Below are 17,988 nucleotides of genomic sequence, written 5' to 3' on the forward strand. Positions count from 1 at the left end.
AAAAAAAAAAAAAAATACTGTGCCTGTCATTGAACCTGGAGCTCTCTTTTAACTAGACTGGCTGGTCACCAAGCCCCAGGAGTCCTCCCCTTCACCTTCCCAGACCCAGCAGTCCTCCTCATCCTCCCACTCTCCCAGCACCAGGAGTCCTCCCATCCCCCTCCCAGCACTGGGGTTGTAATGGAAGCATAGTGCACTCAGGCTTTTACATGCTGGAGATCCCAACTGGAGTCCCCTTGCTTGTGTGGCAAGCACTTTTCCCACTGAGCTCTCTCCCCAGCCCTAGAATAACATATTTATGTGATACAAGTAGCATTATAAATTGTAATAGGAGCTGGAATCACTCAACAAAATGCCTTGGCCGACTCTCATAAATTAGCCAAGTACGCAAGCCTAGATCCCGATTAGAGCGGTCTTTGCTCCATTTTGCCAGCTGCCTTCCTGAGAAAGTACTTTCAATGGTTGTGGAAGGGCCCCAAGGATGACAGAGCAGACAGCGCAGATGGAACTCAAGCCACCACCCAGCTTGAAGCACTTGTCGCGTGCCAAGCATCACGCACAGCGTTTGATGTGAATTATCTCTCTGAAAGCAGAGATGTCCCTGAAGGGACCATTAGAGATGCTGAGGAACATGCCCGAGGTTATACTGCCAAGAAGCAAAGCTAGGTTTCAAACTTCTCTAAACTTCTAAATCTCCATTTTATAATAAAACTCCAGAGTATTGGACTGGCTTGCTTCCGGTTATAGGAGGATGAGAAACTTGGTCTCCTAACACTGCATTTAGGCCTCGTTTGTTCCACCAAAGCATGGCTCCCATCGAATCGCTAGCTATAAGCGGTTTTGAAATATGGAACTTTGCTTCCTCCTTGGAGCATGGGAGGGTCTGTGAGTGAGCAGAGATACCTGAGAAGTGAACTTTGTTTTCCTATGTGTATTCTTCCAGTGTTAAGTCATGCCTGTTCCATCAATCCCACTGTCTGTGGGAGCCATTGCTGTTCCACAGTGAACTGTGAGGCCGTGAAGCAGCTTTAGTTTCCATGGCTTCAGGGCGGGGTTGTTATGTGAATAAATTCCCATTGCTTTTGTTCTTCTCTGGGCCCTCAGACCCCTGAAACCCGAGCTGGGACAGAGATTTAAAGAGCGAGACGTAAGAAGTATGTAAAGGTAAAGAAGCCCACTACGCGCTCTGCTCCTGCAAGGGAGAAGAATTCTCTTATGTGCCCTGCCCCGGGATGGGGAATTTTGAGTTGTTTGCTGGAAGCTTATGTCAGTTTGATAAGCATAAGCTGGAAAGCCCCTCCTAACTTCTGAAGCATATGCAGGAGCTACATGAGAAGTGGAATCTCCAGAGTTAAACTGCAGACATTTATTCGTTAAGCCAGATTGGCTCACAGAAGTGTCTATGAATAGTCATTATCTCTAAGCACGGGACTCTAGAAGTAATTAAGAAAATAATGTAGCTTATGGAAATATTTACATTTTGTGGCTTTGGTTAAGTAATTAAAACAGTGTCAAAGGCTGGGGCTGTGGCTCCATGGAAGAACACTTGCCTCACAGGTTTGAGGATCTAGGTTCAACCTCTGTTCCTGCCAAAAATAAAAAGATAGTTTACTGTCTTCGTATAATACCATCCTAGGAGTGGAATAACTTTGGATTTCCATCATAGAGGTGGGGCATATCAAGAATAAAAGGGGGTGGATGTCTTGCTCATAGTGTGTGTCTACTAAGCCTGCAGCTGGGTGACCCATGTCTAACTGGAAATGAGAAGTGCCACCCATCAGAGGATATCAGATTCTCATGGTGGTGGTCACTGTTCACCCAGTGCTGGTGAATAAGTGCTGCATTCTTACAATAGAAGGTCTCAGTATGCAAAAATAATTATTATGAGCCGATAGTCAAAACCTCAATGGAAAAAAAAACTAGAGAAATTCAGTCTGGCTTCTTTTGGTGACATCAGCATGTGTTGTAGAAAGGGGACAAATGCATTTGATATTCTAAAATATCTTCGTCTCATCCAAAAGCCAAGCATATTTCCAACATTCAAACCTATATTTAAATGCACAATGGAATTGTTTGAATAACTATTTAAATAGAAACTGAAACCAAATTTGATTTAGGATTATGATTCCTAAAGTAATAGCCCTCGGGAAAGAAGCCCACCTTCCATCAAGACCTCTGTCCGACTCCTTATATGCACCATTTTATGCAATGCCCATTATTGCTCTGTGAAGTACTTCGTGCCTTTTTCAGATGAGAACAAATCACAGAGGATAAAGACCTCACAACTCAAGCCAGCATGTGGCTGGACATGTTTAAACCCCAGGCATGAAATTCTACAAGCCCTGTGCTCCCCAGCATGTTTGAAGGGACTGGGCCTTGTGGTCTGTGTAGGGACACCCTGCCAGTCATACTTAGGAGAGGAGAGTTAAGCAGGTGAGTCAGCCTTTACCCAGCATGCACGAGGGGAGGGCTGTGATCGGTCCTCAGTGACAGACAACAAGAAACAGACAGAAAACAAGAAGTCCGAGTACACCTGTAAATATTTTAACCATTTCACATGTCCTCGTGGAGATGGAGACTTTCAGAAGTCTAAGTTCTGCGTCAGAGTCGTCTGTAAATCCTGGTGGTCTTCGAGACTGACAAAGAAACTCAGATTTTAGCTCAGTGCCGAAAGCCAGGCTGCAGGGCAAGAACATTCCAGAGTGGTAAGCTAGCAGGGAGAGAAAGGATGGACCCAGAGGCCTCTCAAAAATTTTTTTAAAAGAGGTGGTTTTTCCCCATTTGTCTCCATAGAACTTTCTTGTCCACAACCTCAGGTAAACTGAGTGTCACTAGTTAAGAAAGGATGTTCAGCCGGGCGGTGGTGGCGCACGCCTTTAATCCCAGCACTTGGGAGGCAGAGGCAGGTGGATTTCTGAGTTCGAGGCCAGCCTGGTCTACAGAGTGAGTTCCAGGACAGCCAGGGCTATACAGAGAAACCCTGTCTCAAAAAACCAAGAAAAAAAAAAAAAAAGAAAAAAAGAAAGGATGTTCTGGGCAGCCTTCAGGCGATGGGTGAGCGACTGGACGTGTCATTTATTCCTAAGTAAAGTCAGCTGAGGGGATGGGGGCAGGTCTGGTGCAGAACCAGGGATCCCTTTTTAAAGCCAGAAACAGGCAGGATGGGAGGTGGATAAGGTTCAGAGCCAGATGCAGTGTGAAACACACTGTCTGTGGACCCAGTGTGAAACCACAGCACCCAGAAGGCCGTGGCAAGAGGGTCTCAGGTCAGGAGCCAGTGTGAGCTGCGAGAGACACCATCTCAGTAAAATCAAGGCTGGCGGTGTAGCTCAGGGCTATGTTCCTGTCGTGTGTGCACAAATCCCTGATTCAGTTCACAGTGCTGAAAACACACGAGTCAAGGAAGGAAAGTTCAAAGGTAGTATTTAATCTGTGCGAGTTTCAATTCAGAGGAAAAGTTCTAGAGGTGGGCTGGCTGAGTTGCAGAGCAAAGTGATTGTCTCATGTCCCTGAGCTACCATCAAAAATGTTTAAAGTAGATTTATTTTATGTATACTTTAGCACATTTTTTTAAACGGACAGGTTTACCCAAACACTTCTCCAAAAAAGGGGGAGGAGAAATTAAGAAAGAGCCAGAAGACCTAGGCTGTCACAGTCTGATATTTCGAGATGATTCTTCTCATGATAAAAATTATTCCTTGTCCCTGTGCCCCGCTTTCAGAGTTCTGTTTTCACAAGGACAGTGACTGTGTACAGCTGTGGGGTTCTCAGCGGACTGACTCTGTTAAGTGAGGCTTATCCTGGGACAGCAGACATTATTAAAAAGCACACTCTTTATTCTGTGGTGGTATGTCTTCTCGCTTCCTCTCAGCAGTGGATATTAGGAGCTATACAGCTGGGGCCCTGGGAACGAGGCAGTGGGAAGACAGCCCGTTTTCTCGTGGGCCTTACATAATAAAGGATATAGGCAATGAAGAAATGTGCAAATAATTATAGTCAAAGTAATTATGAGATGCAGATCACCTCGGAGAGACCCAACCATTGACAGGGACGTTTATAATAAGGAAATAAAGAGTGTGACGGCTGTCCTTGATAAAGCATCCGCCTCTGGCTTCATCTTGCCATGTTTTACGGCAGAGTGTTTCTGGACTTCCTGCGGAGTTGGTGGGAGAGCTGATTGTGACCTCATCTAAATCCCACCGCACTGTGGCTGTAGTAGTGTGCCACAGGCAAGCAAAGTGAGAACAGAGGCTCAGACAGCTCACAAGCACAGCTGGGGACACAGATGTGACTCCCGAGTGTCTCTCACATCTGCTCTCTGGTTTGTTTGGTTTTATTTCCTTTATACTTGTGGTTTATACACAACTGAGCAGCCAAATTAAACTCACAGACACACACACACACACACACACACACACACACACACGCGCGCGCGCACACACATACGTGCACACCCACACACATATGTGCACGTGCACGCAAACCCCTCACAGGCAAAGAGCTAACTAAAACGGGGTTTCAGGATCTTCGCTGTAGCGGAAGCTGTCGACCAGAAGCTGTTGTCCGGCAGTAGCATTCTCCAACCCCGAGGGGTGATACCAATGCAGGAAGATGCACCTCCACATCCAATACTTCACACCATCCTCCTGTTCCTCCCACTGAATTTAGCCTTTGGTGGTGTTTCTGCCATTGGCCCCTTAAAAGCCAGTTCCTGATGGTCTGAGTTACCATTCGGCCCTCTTGTGAAAACCGATTCAGCAGCCAGAATGTGCCCAGGAGCCCAGGCCTCACATTTTGTAGTGAACGCAGAAGCAAGGTCAGGAGCAGAGCTGGGGACTTGTGCAAAGTACAGCAGGAGCTCATTTTCATGGATTTTTTTTTTTTAATTCTTGACCTGGATCTTTAATTTATTACTGTGAGGAAAACTAAATAGTTGTAAAAAAAAAAATCCTACATTGCATGAACAAATAAATCTTTCTGAAATTTCTTTGCAATTGTCATATAAACTAATTAATCATTTAAAAAAAATAGTTGCTTCGGCTCCTTTTCATTTTCCTCTTGGACACTGGCGTATTTTTATTCATTTTTCATTCTTGTGTTGTTAACTTATAACCCGTGAAACCTTTAAGATAAGACTAATGTCAAAAATAACTATAAAAAGAATAGGTACATTGATTATTGTCCATTTATATAACAAAGACAGTCTTGATGTTGCCTAAGTTAGCTTTTACATGTAAATTTTTTTCTTAGATTCAGCATCCATGCCCAGAGGTCTGCATCAGCAAAACCACTCAGGTGTGGGCTGCCTATTTAATCTCAGCCTCACTTCCTATACATAGTATTGTAAATATTCTAAATATCTTAGGGTATTTGCTTTAAAAATAGGGCCCCAATTTTATATATTTTGATACAGTAGGAAAATGTAGCCTTCTTTAAGATATACAGTCTGCATCTGGAAAGAGTATTTTTAAGGTTCTTTGGCCAGTGGCTTTGGTGCTTGCTTTCCTGTAGAAACAGCCCTGGCCCTGGTGGCGTGGCTCCATGTTTACTCAGAGCTGCTCTGAAAGGAGAGCTTCCTGTGGATGGAGGCACGACTGTTCTCTGTGGTTTTCTTTATGACCAAACAGACCCTGTAGGTGAGCTCAGTCCTCAGAGTGCTCGCTGCAGAAGTCTTAACCACAGCAGCCCCCGTGCCCTTTACAGTTCTGCTCAGTTCACGGCATGGTCAATAAGGGACACCTGTGTAACAGTCTGGGGACATTCAGTGTGGTGCAAGCCTGGGGTGAGGAGGTACGGCTCAGTCAGTAAAGAGCTTATCATGTGAGTCTGAAAACATTAGCTTGAACCTGCAACGTCCCCAAATAAAGCTGAGCATAGGAGCACAGATGCATGATCCCAGCACTAGGAAGCCTGGGACAGAGGTTCTGGAACCCAAAGGCCAGCCAGGCTAGCCAAGCCAGTGACAGACCCTGTCCCCCAAATATGGTGATAAGCAATTGAGGAAACACCCTGCCTATGTGACTTGTAGCCTCCACACCCATGCACACACACGCACACACGCACACACGCACACACACACACACGCACGCACACACGCGCTCACACACATACACACACACACACACACACACACACACACACACACGCACGCGCGCGCACACACGCGCGCACGCGCGCACACATGCACACATGCGCACACACACATGCACACACACACACACACACACACACACTCACGCACACACACAGAGGTGTAGACTAGTTCCTGGGCAGCTATGGCTTGCCCTGCCTGCTTCCTTTCTGCCTGGCTCTTGTTTGACCCCTTCAGTCTGAGGTGCTCTTTTAGGTTTTGCCTTCTTTCACAGCTGCAGATCAAACATAATCTCATAGCTATTCTCTATAAATAAGCACACAGCACTCTTCAGTATTTTCAATAACACCAGGGGAAAAGATCAAGAAAAGAAAAGAAATGGGCTGAGGAGAACCTACCATATCCGTTTACCTTTCTCCTCAGTGTATGGAAGAGCCAGTCATTCTTAGCAGACATACATTAGAATTTAACATACTTGTTCAATTACAACAGAGTTATAACATGTTAGTGGAAGATGAGCTGAGGGTAGCCCTCCTATCTCAAGAGTAAAATGGAGGAAATGGTTGTTGGGATTCACCCACAGGTGGAAGGCAGAAGCTGGGGCTAGCCTGAGGAAGAAAAGCCTTGCTGTTAGGTACATGAAGAAAGCCCCTTTCTTAATTCTTTCCCCAGTGGGTAGGCTTTCCCCTATCGTGACTGGTGTGTGAAGAGAATTCCCCTATCGTGACTGGTGTGTGAAGAGAATTCCAGTTAGAGGAGCTCACTATGACAGGAAAGCTCACTCCGCTAAGGACAGAGCACACGTGGGTGATGAGCTATCTGTAAGGGGAAATGACTTTGATCTTCCCCTTGGTCTGGTGAGCACAGGTTAGCAATACCATGAATACCTAAGCCCTTTATTTTATTTTCTGGCATTATATATTATTATCTTATATTGAAAACGGTAAAACGGGGCGGGGGTGTTGTTTGTGATGAGCTTGTGATACGTGGCTTGGAAAGAAACTTACTAGCTGAAACAGTCACTCTGGGGCAACCTTGAGTGTTTCAGAGCATGCATGTAAGGACCAGCCTTGTCTTAGTGTGAGAACCCTCTTCAGAACCAAGCTTCAGAGGCCCTGGACTTCAGAGGCCATGATCAAAGCCACACCATAACACACCCAGGAGTCTCGATGTTTCCACACAGGACTTGTTTTAATATGACACGTGAATGCTTGATCCCAAATCAGGAACTTTCACATTTCATCCAGGGAGCCTGTCAGGGTGGGCCTTAGTCAGTAATCTTTAATGAGAGTGGTGTTAACATCTTTCATATGACAGTTTTTTATATTAAAACGTATCCCCAAAGCCTTCCATTTATTAGCCACAGAGTGGGGGTGGGACGTTTTTCCAAAAACAAATCGCCATCGGTGAAGATAGAGAAGTGACATCGTTGGGTGCTAACTTTCTGCAGTGCCGTAGAGCAGAGCAATTGGAATAAACTACTCTTGAGGACCACCAAGAGTTAGACGTGTACCACCCAACCTCCGTTTGCTATCCTTGGAGAGAAACTGTCAACTTGACAATTTGTTCCCAGGATCCCAGGCTATGCCTGTTAAGCACAAATAAATCTCCATTTGAAAGTAAGTTAAATGTGGTAGCATCCTGCCTTCCCTCAGAACAGTGGTCCCCTAAAATAGCAAGTAAGACCTGTCTTCAGAGGCTGGGGGTAGAAGGGAAATTGATAGACTGACTGCTAGCATTCCACACCTGTGGTCCCAGCACACACCGGTGGTCCCAGCACACACCTGTGGTCCCAGCACACACCTGTGGTCCCAGCACACACCTGTGGTCCCAGCACACACCTGTGGTCCCAGCACACACCGGTGGTCCCAGCACACACCGGTGGTCCCAGCACACACCGGTGGTCCCAGCACACACCGGTGGTCCCAGCACACACCTGTGGTCCCAGCACACACCGGTGGTCCCAGCACATGTCTGTGGCTTTTAACAGTAGTGGACTAGAGACAGGATAGTCAGAACTTCAAAGTCATACTTAACTACATAGCAAGTCTGAGGCCAGCCTTGGGCTAAATGAGAACCTGTCTACAAATTAATTTTAAGATAACCTTTCAATGTATTCTTCCATGTGAACAGTCAGAATACTGTGTGAGTTTTGCCTCTCTGGAAACATCAGAAATGGACACTATTTTTGGTGACAGTAATGGCTGCCATATAAAAGAGTTGTGTGGCTTATAGAGCAAATAAGAGGAGAAGATGGACAGTGGTAGGCATGAGCAGGACATAGTAAAAAGAACACAGAGAAGAGAGGGGTTTGGAAATACCTCATCAACAGAGCACATTTTTAGCATGTGCCAGACTGTGGGTTCAGTCCCCATCGCAGAAAAAGAAGGAAAGAGGTAAATGTCGGATGATAGAAACAGGCAAGTCTCTGTTATACTTTAAAGGAAACAATAAGTTCTACTTCAGAAAACAGGGAAATGCCCTTCTATGACTGTAGAGCCCTGTGACCATGGGAAAGGCATTAACCACATTTAAACATTTGAATGTATTTGCCACGTTTAGACATTTTCCTCCGGTGGAATTTCGGTTTGCTGGCCACATTTTCCTGTGTGACTCTGGCCCCAGCCTAGAGAACTGTCCTTTTTATCTATATATGATGAGAAGTGAAGACAGTTTGTAGCAATAAAGTATTTTTCTTAAGATATTTCACATACCACAAAAGGCTACAGTGTCTTCTACAGTCTGAGGGGCTCTGGTCTTGCCTGCATTGCCCGCGGCCCCTAATTCAGCTGGTGGTCGTCTGTGAATGGGGCACTGTCTTCAGTTACTTCCTCTGTATTCATCCATTCAACCAGAAACTGGTGATTCCTGTGTGCCCAGCCCTCATCCTAGACACCAGGGACATAAAGGTGAATCAGAGATCCCTCCTGGGGAATTTGCTGAAGACTCACTTAATGTACCTGCCTGAAAATATCCACTACAACTTGAAGTTTGTGGTACCAAGAACCTCTAAGGTTCTTTCATAGTTCAACAAGGCCATACAAATATTTTATAAGATATATTTTATCTACATCTCCAGAGTCAGCAATATAAAGACAGCATTTGATAGCTGGTCATGGGGGAAATTTAAGGGAAACATCTCTTGCTCTTCTTAGGTTGTCTTGGCGTTTGGATTCGTGAATGTTTCCACATCAACTAAGCAAAGCTGTTCTTAGTGAACATAATAGTTGAGCTGCCATCTCCGAAGATACATTTTTGAATCTTGGCGATGAGTGTTTTCTGTAGGGAGTGTAAATTTTTCTAGAAGCCACATAGAAACTCACCCTTTTGAGAGTATACATTCAGTTCCTAAAGATCACCCCCATGTGATAAACTCAGAGTCATTGGTAGTTGTCTCTGAAACACTAAAGCAATCCCAAGATCCTTTGCACCCTCCCAAAGGAAGACTGGCTGAGTCAGCTGTTGAGTTCATGCTACTGATGAGTTCAAATTTAGTGATTCTGTCTCTGCACAAACTGTTGCGCTTTCAACCAAGTCCATCTCACATCCTGGTCAGATCTCTTCCAAGTGATGGATGGCTCATCCTAAATTCATCATCTTTAAGAAGGAGACAAAACTACATGAATATTTCATAGCTGGTGATTGAGTCACGGTCAGGGTGATCGTATTTTCGTTTTAGTCGTCTGGCTTCTTCTGGTCTAGTGCCCTAGTCCTGGGAGTGAGCACTTAAATGTCTGGAAGTTGCAGGACCAACTCTCTAGTACACATTCTCTCCAGTCCCACCAACTTCCCTGTCTCTGTCTGCCCTGGCTTGCTACAACTATTGCTCAACTCAGGAAGCAGCAGTCTAGACTTGGTTGGGTCTCTCCTCCAAGGAAGTGAGTGTGTCTCATATGTACACCAGCCGTCGTTGCTGAATCCAGCCCAGACATGGATCTGAGCCACACAAAATCATTTTCTGTAATGTGGATCATGCACAGAATTTTCAGCTGCCTTGCCCTGAAAGGCTTAGTATTTCCCCAGAACACCTCTTCATAATCTCTTTTGCCCCTCATCACCACACACCTCAGTGAGGATACAAGAATTCATCAGTGGTTACCCAGTGCCTGATAGGAAGACCTATTTGACGCTCTGTCTTCAAAAAGTATTGGACCATTCACAGACTGTGTTCACACGGGGTATATCATAGGGTACCTACACCCTGAGGAGAACCGTCAGACCTAAATACAGCAATTTACGGGATCTAGTTTAATTAATTTATATATGATTTTATCTCATTAATAAGTAGATTCTACTGCAGCCATCGAACTTTTTTTGTATCACACATATTGCTATAACCAGAGGGCCACAACTGATGGGTGAAGGCGCTCTTGACTAGAGGTCAAGCTTGTCTGTGTTTTCTAACTTGAAGTGTGAACTTTGTGCGTGTCAGCTGTCTTCATTTCTGTGTGTTCTCCTTTTAGTGGGGAAGGAATTTGAAAACAATATTTTCAGTTCAAAGTTTTGATTTACCATACATGGCAGACCATAATAGTACTTAAGAATTCTCCAGCCATGTTTCTCTCTTAAGAAATACTACTTACGTAAGGGAATCACCAAGCAGGGAGATACATAGAGATGTGTCTCCTTCGGTATGTTTGCCTTAGTTCCTATTGGAGCTTGCAAAGGTTTCTCAGAAGCTGAAGCAGTGGCAGTCTGGTGGAGTGGGGTGGGGTGGCTGTGACTGACCTTTCTTGAAGGGGTGGGGTGGCTGTGACTGACCTTTCTTGAAGGAGTAGGGTGACTGACTGACGTTTCTTGCATTCATTGGGAGGAGGCTAAGGAGATGTACGTGGTCATTCAGGGCCAGCACTTACTCCCCTAAAGCATGGGAAAGGTCTTCTAACACTGCCTCCCACTTCTTGCACCAGGCTGGTCCTTTCAGACTGGTCCTAGAGAGTCCCTTTCTCGGATTCATAAGCTCCAGGGCATCCTGCTCAGCTAGTGTGGTAAGAAGTGTAAAAAAAGGCTTTGGAACCTCAGCTTCCCCTAGTCCCTGGCATGGGTCTGAGAAGGGCCACCGGTTTCATTTCCTGAAGAGAGTTCTCATGTCAGGAGCCAAGTGAGGAAATAAGTATCCGACCAATGCAAGCCAGTTGCTGCTGCACGGGCTTTCGTGTCGACAGAGTAGAACTACAGCACATACAAGCGAGGCTCACGTGTGACAGATACTCTCAGGGCCTACTGAGTCACGAGGGTAGATACCAGAACTCAAGCAAAAATAGAGGCTCTTGGGAGACTTGATGAGTTAGCTCTCCATTTAACTTACATGTAGACTTTTATGGGCCTAATGATGGAGTTTTCAGTTATGTCCTCCAAGGATGTGTGGGCTACAGTACCTTGGAAAGGAACACTGGGTAGCCATCTCAGTTTCGATGAAACGCAAGACAGAAAAGAAATCTCTGGCATTTAGCTTCTTGTGCTTATTTTGATGTGCTGTTTTCAAAGTTGGGTTTTTAAAAATATGTTTGCTGTGTGTGTGTGTGTGTGTGTGTGTGTGTGTGTGTGTGTGTGTGTGTGCTCTAAAATAAATACTCATAGAGGCTGATGCTAGAGCACCAGCTCTCCTGGAGTTGGAGGTCCAGCATGTTGTAAACCACCAGCCATGCATGCTGAGAACTGAACTGAGCCCTCTGAAGGAGTTGTAAGCACTGTTAACTGCTCTGCCATCCCGTTAGCCTGATATTTTAATTAAGCATTTTTAAATGTACATCGGCTTTGTAGTGTTCTGCCACATCACCTATAACAACTGTAAGCCTACTATTTTAATAAGATGATTTTGTGCCAATATTTAGTGTTTGTTCAGACACCTTCTGAAGTGTTCAGTCCATCTGGGTATAAAAATGGTCATAAAGAATGGTAGAGGCAGAGAGGTGACAAGGTGTACAAGGAGCTATGTAGGTGGTACAGAAAAACATCTCTGTAGCAAGCCAGTAGGAAAGCATGCAGAATGTTCCTATTGTCTTTAAGTTATATAGCCTTAGCACCAATTAAAAATATAATCTGGCTAAAGGAAAAGAAGGTCAAAAACCAAAGAGAAGCTCCTGACACCAGCTCCCTCCTCCTGCTTAGCTTGTCTAGCACATGCTCCCCTGGGATCCTACAGATCAGAGTGTCACATGTCCCCTAACATGAGAACAGAGGTCAAAGGGACAAGTCTAAAATGAGTGGCATTGGGGTTCATCACCTAGTGCACTATTTCCAAGGGACACTTCACCCTAGAGTGTACTTCATTCAGACAGTCCCAGTGAGTTAGTGTTCTCAGGAAAAAATTAACAATAAATGATACTTTCATGGAAGCCATTGCCACCCACACATGGAACTTCTGAGGAGAAAAACTGAATGCTTTACTCAGCCCTAAGGTCAAATCCCAGAACTTCTAGAAGTCCACAGCTGTTATATGTCTCATCCTTTTATCCTACACATGCATGGCACGTCACAGATAGACAGAGGTACAGCCCTGACAGCCAAGTTTCTAGTCTAGGTTCATCATGACTTGAAGTTCAACAACACCAGAGCCCATGCCTGTCTGTCTCCATGCACTGGCTCCATGCACTCCATTCACTGGCAGAGGGAGAGGCAGCCCAGCTATTTCCCACTGTTCCCTCTGTCACGCACAAGTTCAAAGCATCCTTGTGAGTTTCCGTAAGGTAAACTCCCCCGTTTTCATTACTAGGTTTTCTGAAGGGCATCCATCGGATATTTGTAATTTTGTTCTGTCTGTTTTTTTTTTTTTTTAACTTCATCCAATAAGCAGGATTGTGTACATTCCAAAAAAAGTATGTCATCACATTTGTCTAAAGAACTAGTGGATTCCCCTATATCTTTCAGAGTCTGTTGCTAAAGTAAGAGAAAATAGGGGAAAAAATAGGGCGTGATTTGATGAAGACGTCATTAGGAAGCATTCCTGTTTGCAGATAACTTGGAAGCTTGGGATGAGATACAGGAAAGCCCTAGTTAGTAGTCAACTATCTGAGTCTTAAAAAGTATAAACTGACTATATGGAGATTCTGAGTATTACCTGGCTGTCGTGATGTCAAAGACCATATGATAAACTCATTCAAATGCTAGATCCTGTGACAGAATCTACATATAAATAAACATCACATGTTGCTCTTATTCTCATCTACCAGCATATGAAACAAGGAACACTCTTCTCCAAATGATCTTCAAATTCCAAGGAACTGTTTTAAGAGCAAGGAATAGGGCTCGGGGCTAGGGCAACCGTTCAGTGGTTGACCCAAGTTGCTGCTCTTCTGAAGGACCAAACTTTGGTTCCCAGCACCCAAGTTGAACTCAGAACTCCCGACATTCTCTTCTAGACACCCCCCTCAGTGAAGCATCCTCATTCCCAGACCACTCATGGAGCCATATAAGTAAAGATGAGTAAATGAGTCTTAAGTGAGTAGCCTCAGTGTCTGAAGTTTCGAACCTTCATTTCACATAAATATTTCCATAAGTCACCTCCATTTTTAGCCAATTCTGTATACATCTGTATACCCAATAAAGTAAAGGATGGGCATATTTATCATTTGAATATACTAAAATATTACATATGAACTATTGGAGTGATCAAAGAAAAAGATCTATATGCAAAAACTCTAATGTGATAGGATAATAAATCGCATTTGTAGAAATAACCCTCTTAACTAGGAATTGAAACCTGATGTGTACCACTGTTAGCTAATATTTACCATAAGGGGTATTTCTTATTTCTTTTTGACTACTTAACAAATGAACTTGTGTTCATTAGTTACACAAAGATAAATCAAAGTGTTGCAAAGAACAAATACTTTTGATAAAACTTTATATTTGAGCTTGATATTTAATGGTCTAGACCACATAGACCCAAACCTCTCACCCCAAGAACAGTAGATTGGAGAGGGACATCACTGGGCTGGAGACTTAGCTCGGTGACAGAGTGCTGGCCTAGGGTGTGCAAGACCCTGGAGTCACAGTCCAGTGATGCAGAAGCGAGATGGGACCTTGGTGGTTAATCCCAGGAGCCGAGCTTGGACTTAGTAGTAGCCTTGCTTGAGCTTTATCTGAGTTTGGGGGTTTATTACGAATATTTTTAATTGCTTAGTTAGATGGTTACCAATTTTCACTGTGACATTTAAGCTGGTTGCTGTTCTCTCTTAGGGACAAGGTTGTGTTTGATAAGACTGTCTCTGAGTTATAAGTCAACTGTTAAACTATCTGATTGATTAGCTCTTAGATACTGATAGTTAAGTTCATAAACAACTTCCAAAGGTAAATTCTCTGATTAGCCTTTCTGATCAGTAGATCAAAGGTCAGTTTGATAGTGATATGAGCATAGACCAAAGAAATATGAAGCCAAATCAGTTAAAGAGATTGAGGCGGGAACAGACTGCCTGCCCACATACCTGCTGTCATGGTCTCATAGAAAGCTGTGTGCTTGAGTCTCCAGTCCTTGCCATGGGCACACAGAAGAAAGTGCTCAGTGCTAAAAGCCTCAGCATGAAGAGTCCAGGTTTTACAAAGTTAATGACTGTCAGAATTGTGAGAAATTGAAGATCATTCTACTTTCAAATATCTGTCTGCAAAAGAATAAGACTTGAACTTTCTCTTTTCCCTGCAGAAGGTCTAAATTGCCCTTGTCTTTTTCTTTAACAGATAATTCTGAAATAATCAACAGAAATGGAATGGAATGCCAAGAATCTGCATTGAGAATAACTAAACATTGTTACTGTACATACTACCCCGTTTCCTCCTCAATAGAATTGCCACAAACTGCATGCTAAATTTAGTTCTTCTGGACAGACCACAACCCTAAGACTAGTTCTGCTATGTCATATATGAGTATTAAATATGGTATGCTTAGTATACTCCAGCCTGAGATAGTTAACTACCTGAGACCAGCTGAGATGTTCAGAGACATACAGGATGAGGTTTTCTTTCACAGGGTTCTTTCCGAGCATAGTTTCTGTCCCAGGAATATTGTCTTATCTCCATAACTATAGCTGATGCAGAAAGCCCAGCCAATATACTCATTTCGACTCAGAATATTTCAAATTTAGCAATAAACAGATAGCTTTAGTTTAAGTACCTATTCCAAGGGCAGGTTCGATCGTAACTCCAATCACAGCCATTTCATTTCCTGACTGGATCAAAGGGTCTGATTCACTTCTTGAGGAGACGGAGAGTCACAGCAGAGAGAAGTGAAGTAAAACATGCGCCTGCCTCGCAGGTCTAAAGTCTGAGTGGCAGTTCAAGCACAATTGCCGGGGGACACATCAGAGTGTGGGGTTCGCTTTGCCAGGAGATGCCGCACTGAATCATGGGATTCTAGAATAACATTGCATAGATTGAAAAAAAAAAAACTTTGCACGGTATGAGCTTCATACCCAACCCAACAAAGTCTTGAAGGTATTATTTTACAAGTATATTTTTAAAGTTGTTTTATAAGAGAGACTTTGTAGAAGTGCCTAGATTTTGCCAGACTTCATCCAGCTTGACAAGAATGAAAGGCTCATGCCAGTAGTGAATCTAAGGGATTGGTCTTTCAAACTCGCCCTCCGGTTGCCTGTTACCGAATAACTCCTCTAAACTAAACCTAGTCAGACAGGGAAGCTGTAGGTGAGGAGGTCTGTATAATATTCCAGTTTAAGTACGTCTGAGTTTAGTCACTACAGATGCAAACTGTGACTTTAATCTAAATTACTATGTAAACAAAAAAAGTAGATAGTTTCACTTTTTAAAAAATCCATTACTGTTTTTGCATTTTAAAAGTTGGATTAAAGGGTTGTAACTAACTACAGCATGGAAAAAAATAGTTCTTTTAATTCTTTCACCTTAAAGCATATTTTATGTCTCAAAAGTATAAAAAACTTTAATACAAGTACATACATATTATATATACACATACATATATATACTATATATGGATGAAACATATTTTAATGTTGTTTACTTTTTTTAAATACTTGGTTGATCTTCAAGGTAATAGCGATACAATTAAATTTTGTTCAGAAAGTTTGTTTTAAAGTTTATTTTAAGCACTATCGTACCAAATATTTCATATTTCACATTTTATATGTTGCACATAGCCTACACAGTACCTACATAGTTTTTAAATTATTGTTTGAGAAATGAAACAGCTGTTATAAATGGATATTATGTGTAATTGTTTAAAACATCCATTTTCTTTGTGAACATTTTAGTGATTGAAGTATTTTGACTTTTGAGATTGAATGTAAAATATTTTAAAATTTTGGTATCATCGCCTGTTCTGAAAACTAGAGGCATCCAACCATATCATTTTTTTTTGATTGAAAAAAATCTGCATTTAATTCATGTTGGTCAAAGTCTAATTACTATTTATCTTACATCATAGATCTGATAACTGTATCAAAAAGAGAAATCACATTCTGAGTGTAATCTTGCGTAGTGCTTGTGTCGTGTTTGTTTTAATTTGTGGAAAGGTATTGTATCTAACTTGTATCACCTTGATAGTTCTCATCTTTATGTATTATTGATATTTGTAACTTCCTCAGCTATAACAATGTAGTTACGCTACAACTTGCCTAAAACACTCATACTTATTTTTTTCTTTACTTACTCATTTAAACTCGTTGAGAAGATAGTAGACTAAAAAGGTAAATTATGGGAATCACTGAAATATTTTTGTAGACTAATTGTTGTAACTGTCTTTTTTTTCCCTTTCATTTCATGATTTTTATTTTAAAAATTATCAGCACATAGCTATTTTCAGCCCTTTAATAATTGAGCATCAAAACATCACCTGTATCCCCCAGCAAATATAGATGACTGTATTTTTTACTATGATATCCATTTTCCAGAATTGTGATTATAATATGCAGAGTCAAATATGCCATTTGCAATAAGGAGGAGGCAAGGCAAATGCATAGATGTACAAATATATGTACAACAGATTTTGCTTTTTATTTATTTATAATGTAATTTTATAGAATAATTCTGGGATTTGAGAGGATCTAAAACTATTTTTCTGTATAAATATTATTTGCCAAAAGTTTGTTTATATTCAGAAGTCTGACTATGATGGATAAGTCTTAAATGCTTTGTTTAATTACAAAAACAAAATCACCAATATCCAAGACAGGAAGATATCAGTCCAACAGCTACGGTAGTTAGGAAACTAACTCCACTTGTACGGGAACTCCATTTCACTCTTGGTTTTCAGGATCTAACAACACTTCACAGAAATATTCTTTCAGCCATACACCACTGGTCACATTTCTACTAAATCTTTCTGTAACACTTCTTAAAGAATTCCCTCATTCGTTATCTTACAGTGTAAACAGGACTCTAATTTGTATCAATTCTATGTTTTGGTTGTAATATTCAGTTCACTCACCCAATGTACAACCAATGAAATAAAAGAAGCATTTAAAAGGATTGTGTGGCGGTCTTACTTCTTGTTTAGACAGGTAGTTCATTGGACAGAAATGTTTTTACCTTGGTATAGATAACACTTAGTGCCTCCAAAGAATAAACAGCAGTTCTCAAGTGAGACAGAGAGAGAGAGGTAGGTAGATAGATAGATAGACAGACAGACAGACAAGATAGATAGACAGACAGGTAGATAGACAGACAGACAGACAGATAGACAAGATAGATAGACAGACAGGCAGACAGGTAGATAGACAGACAGCCAGACAGACAGACAGACGGAACAGGTAAATAGATAGACAGACAGACAGGTAGATAGATAAACAGACAGTCAAGATAGATAGACAAGATAGATAGGTAGATAGACAGACAGACAGGTAGAGTAGATAGATAGATAGATAGATAGATAGATAGATAGATAGATAGATAGATAGATAGATAGACAGGTAGATAGACAGACAGAC

At 42.4% G+C, this 17,988-nt stretch overlaps 1 protein-coding gene across 8 annotated transcripts in view; it reads left to right on the plus strand.

The window, feature by feature from the left end:
- Positions 1-17,530, plus strand: part of Mbnl2 (muscleblind like splicing regulator 2) — a 160,478-nt gene extending 142,948 nt beyond the window's left edge. For all 8 annotated transcript variants that reach the window (XM_031361150.1, XM_031361154.1, XM_031361152.1 and 5 more), the window contains one exon: positions 14,768-17,530. In XM_031361150.1, the coding sequence (XP_031217010.1) occupies positions 14,768-14,782 (15 nt within the window). In that variant the 3' untranslated portion in view covers positions 14,783-17,530. The remainder of the gene's footprint in view (positions 1-14,767) is intronic.
- Positions 17,531-17,988: the final 458 nt, after the last annotated feature.

This window comes from Mastomys coucha, unplaced genomic scaffold (assembly GCF_008632895.1).
Source record: "Mastomys coucha isolate ucsf_1 unplaced genomic scaffold, UCSF_Mcou_1 pScaffold9, whole genome shotgun sequence".
NCBI classification, from domain to species: domain Eukaryota; kingdom Metazoa; phylum Chordata; class Mammalia; order Rodentia; family Muridae; genus Mastomys; species Mastomys coucha.